Here is a 6678-nt window from a genome sequence, read left to right on the forward strand (position 1 = left end):
TCTCCGCCCCTCAGCGCCAGGGCGCGCGACCTGCTCAAGACTGCCCTGTGGGTAAGCTCATGACTCCCCTCCCTCCTTGTGACATGATGTATCAGTGATGTATCAAGGATGGTTCTGGATATGTATTCTGGGTAGAAAGGGAAGGTCTGTAAAGTGTTGTTCAGGGTTCTTACTCTGTGTGGAGACCTGTGGTCTACTGACCGCTGTTTTGCTCCTGTAATTGGCTGGAACTTCCTTCTTCTGCTAACCGCAGAGACCTGCAGGGACTTTCACCCTGCTGAGCTGGGCTGCTGAGTATCTTCACACCCCAGAATTTTCCATCTCAGAATCCAGAGCCAACAGGCCCAGAGTCAACAACCAGCTGCACAGCCTTCCTCAGCTCAAGGGTCAGGTCAGTAGTGGTACGTGCTGCATTATAATCAGTGGGAGAGTGCGAGTGGGAGGCCGCATGAGGCAGATAGACTAGGCAAACAAGCTCTCCTAGTCTCTTCCATTCCTTCCCTCCTCCTTGGCTTGAACAGAGCAAGGTAACTGTGACTGACACTGGCCTTGCCCCTCCCGGGCAGGGAAGTCTATCTTTCACACTTCACAGAGCCCTGCAGATTGCCCACAGGCAGTGAGAGGTCTTGGGGATCAGGGAAGGCAGCAGTGGAAAAGGATCCTCGGAGGGATCCAGAACTACCTGTAATAGGCAGGAGGCCAGGCTGCAGGTTGGTAACTGGACCTCATATTGACTCTGACGTTAATGGGAAGGGGGAGACCAAGCTCCAAGCTAACAATCTTTTGCAGAAAATGGAAGAGCTGGAATCTGTGTTTATGCTGCATTTTTGGACCCGTGTGCTAGGTCATTTTCACAAGGTCAGCAAAGCCTGACCTTGTTATTGTTATTGAGTTCTTGTGCAGTTCACTTCTGGACTTTTTAAGGAAAATTAGAGGTGATTTTGATTAGCTTGAGAAACAAGCAAAAGCCACCTTGTCAAATGTCAACTACAAAAAAAGGAGACAAAGAGTGAGGGAATGGCAAAGAAATGACAGAAGTGCACCTTATGCCCTAGATGCACTTTCTTCAAGAGATAAGTTTAGGATAAAATCCATTATTCCTAAATTAGATGCACTTGAAGCCAATTTAAAAAGAAGTAGTACTGTGTACAATGATGTTGCACAATTGTTTGCCATTCTTGCTAATTTGACAGCATCAGGTGGCGCTGTGGTTAAACCACTGAGCCTAGGGCTTGCTGATCAGAAGGTCGGCGGTTCGAATCCCTTGTCGGAGAACCAGCCGACTCTTAGGTGCGAGGAAATCATGAGACGAGAGTCAGGAGTTTCAGATAGAGAGCATGAGCAGAGTGCTGAGCGAAGTGCTGACTGCCTCTCAGCCTCAGCTCCTTTATTATGGATCCTATCCTCGTAAAAAACATTAACCTTTAACTTATACATGACTCATGCAAACAAGGAAGATGTGTAAACAGACAGGCTGGCGCCAGTGGTCCTGTGGTAAATCACTTGATTGATTACTCCCCAATAAACCTGTGCCTTACACAGAGAACTCCACCCGCACACCCCCACATCACCTCTTTCTGTTTATTTTTAAGCAACAGGGTAAATTAACACGTGGGAAGCCTGATAGGGAGTCGCTGATACCTCACAAGGAAGGCTCCACGTGAAATTCCAGTGGAGGGGCGTGCAGCCTGAAACCAGGTCATGCATTGACCAAAGAGGGAGGGTAAACATTGAATGCAGCAACATAACATAACCAAGCCACAGGCTAATCCTATAACCGTCAAAAGTGTTTTCCTGATCCAGGCACCGTTAGGCAACCAAGACAGCAGCCATTCCCATGGATCAAAACCCACGGCAGGTTGGAAGGGCCGTGCAGCCACCAAGTTCTCCATTTCTTGTATAGTATGAGTAATGTCAGGACCATTATCTTGCACATACATGCAACAATGACTATGTATTAAGGCACATACGCCTCTTTTCGAGGCTAAAATCACATCCTGTAATTCTGTATTGATCAGTTTCATGCCTTTAACTGTGTCATTGAACAAAGCCTCTGTCCAGTTAGCTAAGTGATGCAGATCTCTATAATTCATTTTGCTACTCCTAATAATGGCAAAATACTACGAGCTATCTGAGTATCAGTATATTGTGTTATAGGGGCATTGACTTCGTGTTTATTGCGCAAGCGGGTGTGAGGAAGAACATCTAACTTATACACCAGTTGTATCACTACCCCTAGAGTGCAAGTCCCTGAAAAAGCAGAGGGAATCTCTTTGTATGCTTTCTTACCACACAAAAGCCACAGATTTGATTGTAACACGCATGTGGATCTCCAACTCTTCTTCATCCAATCAAACCATGAATGAAAATCACGGCATGTAGCCTGTTGGTAATATGTCATGTATCTGGTAACATTATTAATTGTTACCTTGGGCCTGCCGCTTTGGGTAGTGACGTTAAGAAAACAAGAGCTACCATTAATATATAAGTCCAATTACAATAAGTGTAATGACCTAAAAATCTGCTACTATCGTGATTAAAACGAAAACATCGTGGAGCTACTTCTAATAATGATAATATAACAGGGGGTGAACTAATACGATTATCTCTCATATTATTACTAATTCTAAAAGAGTCATTGATAGGAATACCATGCAGTAATATACCCGTGTTGTGACTACGAGGGAATATGTAAGCAAATCCAACAATCAGAATAGTTAAGCAATTTCGCAAACTGAGAAATATCCTGTACATAGGTATTATTATTCCATATGGAATGATAAGAGTCATGTCTTTGATACTTCTGTAAAATGGCAGCACGCCTAGAGCGATTATGGCTTGCAGATCAAATAAATGGAAGGTGATCTTAACGGAGTGCAGCCATATTTAGAGCACGATGCCGCCAGATGCAATGGTGTGTCAGACCGGGTGACAGGTGCTGTCCTCCAGAAAGAGTGTAGAAAGGTCTGCCTCCTCCCTCAGCGGCATCTGCGACTGAATGGGCTGAAGAAGAAGCTGTAGATGATCGCCAGGGTCGTACACAGCGTGCTGGCACCCACAGAGGGTCCCCATCGATGGCATATCCACGTCCCCAGGTAATCAACAGTACAAGGCCACGCCATGCTGGATCCGGATGTTTCCTGAAAGACACAAGGGAGCGAGGCAGCTCCTCCTCTTTTCTAAAATGTAATTCTGCTGGAGGAAGCTGCTTATAATGTGGATATAAAAGATTAAAAAGCACTTGATGCACAATATTAGATATTTCAGCAATAGGAGCGTTCTTTCCACTAAGTTGTGGAAAAAGCAGAGATTTAAAAGTTGAATGCTCAACAATTGCTTGTCCTGTAGAATTAAAAGGAATACCATGAGTTAATTTCACATTCCACAATTTACAGAAATCAGAAAATCGCTTAGAAATATACGCAGGGCCATTATCCGTTTTGATGCTGCTAGGCTTTCCCATGACTGAAAAACAGCGCAGAGTGTGCTGTATTACGTGCCTGGCTGTCTCCCCTTTTAAGGGCGTCGCCCAGATGAAGCCCAAAGACGTGTCCACCGTGAGGTGCAGTCTTGAAAAAAGAGGCTAACAACGGGGTGAGAGTGACATCCATTTGCCAAATTGAGAGAGGGGCAATCCCTCTGGGATTGACAGCATCAGAAGGAAACATGGTAGGGGCTTTAGAACAAGAAAAACATTGCGAGATAATGTCTCGTGCCTGAGAAATTGATATTTGAAAAGACTTGGCAAGAACCTTGGCGGATTGATGAAAGGTGGCATGGCTCAGCAGAGGGTCAAAAAACAAAGAAAAGACCTGCTCTTGCTTCAAAGCAGCATCTGCTACAGCACCTTGTAGCAGACGCTGCAAAGAGAGAAACAATTGCAACAAAATCATCATCCAGAGCAGGGAAATGTATGCCACTGACAAGAATGTCAAAAATCTGGAGACAAACTGAATACAAACAATCAGGTTAAACTTCACATTCTGAAACAGATCAAATGCCAAGATCACCACAGCCAATTCAGAACGCTGAGCGGAGTTCTGCTCCGTAGTAAATCTTGTCTTCCAGGCCCCCACCTCCCTCCACACAACCACCCCCCTTGTCTTTGTCCCATCTGTGAAGAGGGTAAGAGCAAAGGGGATAGGGGAGGGGGAGCACAGGGAACGGAGGTAATAGGAGACAGAGGAAAGAAAGATCAATGCCACAGCACATTGTCTTCCCTTGATAACAACGTCCATAACAGCTGCTGGAGAAGTATAGACATTTTGCAGTGGTGCATGGGGCAGGTGTAGCCATTCAACAAGACAAACGCGAGACTGAGAAAATTCTGCAGGCCGGTAGAGAACAGCTGTGGGCAGCAATTTTGTGGCAAAAACAGCCAATGACAATAGTCCTGTGGAATCCAGGCGATCCACCATAGATTTTTGCAAATGGTGATTAATCGTTGCCAGGGCTGATGCCATATCCTGTATGATGTCTGCCGGTTGCTTATGTCCTTTCAGGGCAGTGTACAAAGGTGATAGTACACATGTTGGCAGGTCTATGTATGATTTTGCCCAATTCGAATGTCCTAACAGCAGTTGTAGATCCACCAGCCAGAGTACCGCTGGAAAATGCAGCTGCAGTATCAGGGGTGCTGCTGCTTGTTGTGTATCCTTGTGTTCCAGGTATGTGATAGGCAGGGTGCGTTGAATTTTTTCCGGGGCGATTTTAAGCCCTGCAGAGGTGAGATCCTCTGTCAGCTGGTGCACCCATGTTTCAGGAATGTCTTTAGCGGCAAGCAATTTTGCTGTGTGGGATTCAGAGCCGATTGATTGACAGGCTTTTAACATGTCGGCTATTGCCACATCAGGTGTAGCTACCAGCGGGCGCAAAGCTTGTTTACAGTCATCATTGGCATTATCAAAGGCTAATTGTCTGATGATTACTTCTTGCGCTGCTGTATCTTGAACCTGGCGTCTAAGGGTATTGTACAGTCTATCTATGAAAGCGCCATAAGGTTCAGTGGGTCCTTGCTGCACGCTCCCCCATCGCCCCCCTTTTCCTAACTTCACAGGAGGAACAGACATCAAAGCCTCCTGGGCAGCTGAAATTGTGGCGTCCCAGTACTGAGGATCCAGAGCCAATTGCTGCGCAGTTGTTAAAAAATTTCCAGCCCCTGTGAGACCATCCAGGACATCTGCAGATGTTAACATAACAGGGGGAGGGAGGGGGGGTGCCCCTGCTGCCAAGGCTGCAACGGCATTGGCATGTGCTGCCAGTGTAGCATTATTCAAATATGTTTGGATATCATGGACTCGGCGTTGACAAGCCCAGGTCCAACTTTGCATAAAAACCATCATTTGATTTGGTTTGAGCACTGTTCTAGCCAGTAATTTAATATCCTCTGGCAATAATTGCTGTTGAAAAATAGTGCCAAAGAGACCAAGAGTATACGGGGAATGCAATCCATTGTCTCTTACTGACTGATACAATTCTTTGATGTATCGGAGTTCAAATTGCTCGTGCCGTGGTGCCCCACCCCCAGGTCCCGCAGGCACAATCACAGTAGACTCAAAAGCCAGCAAAGGAGCTGCTGCTTTAAGAGATTCCTGGAGCTTCGTAGTATTCCCCCCCTCCTGCTTCACAGTGGGCCTGGTACTTTGAAATGCAGGCAAAACCTGAGAGACATAAGCTGGAGGGGGTGGGGTGGCAGACAAAGAAAGTTGCTGTTTTCCTGGCGGAGCTAAATTAGGTGGGTCCGGACCAGGAGGGATGGGGGCAGGCAATGCCGGAGAAACAGAAGGCTTCAGTGGGGGAGGCATGCATGCGGGCGGTGCAGAGGGGAGGCTTGGAGCAGCTGCCAGAAAGATATTCTTTGGCACGACTAGTGCCAAGCATGCTCTTATTTTTCCCCACGTAATTAAGACACGTACTCCAATGCTGGGATGAGCATGAAAATGTTCACCAAGTTTGTCCCAAAAATCTAATTCCCAAGTTCCATCCTCTGGAAACCATGGACAGTGCTCATAAGCAGTATGAATAAAAGCAATAAGATCGTCTTCTGAGGCATGCTGATTGTTAGAAGTCAGCAGGTATTTTAAGTCTTTAAGAAAACGTTTCTGTGGCACAGAAAGCGAAGAGCCCATTGTAAATGCAGGAAGAGAAAGATAAGCAACAGCTGGGAGCCAACTCACCGGGGATCCTAAGATGAGGTAGACGTCTGAACCCTTGCCGGGCGGGTGAGTAGCTGATGCAGGACCACGACGTGCGTCCTTTCAACAATGGCGTAGAACTTTTTAGCCTCACACGGGGCACCACTTGTCGGAGAACCAGCCGACTCTTAGGTGCGAGGAAATCATGAGACGAGAGTCAGGAGTTTCAGATAGAGAGCATGAGCAGAGTGCTGAGCGAAGTGCTGACTGCCTCTCAGCCTCAGCTCCTTTATTATGGATCCTATCCTCGTAAAAAACATTAACCTTTAACTTATACATGACTCATGCAAACAAGGAAGATGTGTAAACAGACAGGCTGGCGCCAGTGGTCCTGTGGTAAATCACTTGATTGATTACTCCCCAATAAACCTGTGCCTTACACAGAGAACTCCACCCGCACACCCCCACAATCCCTGTGACGGGGTGAGCTCCCGTTGCTTGGTCCCAGCTCCTGCCAACCTAGCAGTTCGAAAGCACGTCAAAA

The 6678-nt window shown here is 46.6% G+C and overlaps 1 protein-coding gene and 1 pseudogene across 1 annotated transcript; both read right to left on the minus strand.

The window, feature by feature from the left end:
* Window positions 1-1089: 1089 nt before the first annotated feature.
* On the minus strand, window positions 1090-2513 carry LOC148686138 (endogenous retrovirus group PABLB member 1 Env polyprotein-like; annotated as a pseudogene).
* Window positions 2514-2654: 141 nt separating this feature from the next.
* LOC148686139 (uncharacterized) lies at window positions 2655-6128 on the minus strand. The gene has a single exon (XM_088665520.1). It carries the CDS (start codon window positions 6126-6128, stop codon window positions 3450-3452), a length of 2679 nt encoding a protein of 892 aa, XP_088521646.1. The 3' UTR covers window positions 2655-3449.
* Between the last annotated feature and the right edge of the window lie 550 nt (window positions 6129-6678).

Source organism: Zootoca vivipara, chromosome 3 (genome assembly GCF_965207765.1).
Source record: "Zootoca vivipara chromosome 3, rZooViv2.hap1.1, whole genome shotgun sequence".
NCBI lineage: Eukaryota > Metazoa > Chordata > Lepidosauria > Squamata > Lacertidae > Zootoca > Zootoca vivipara.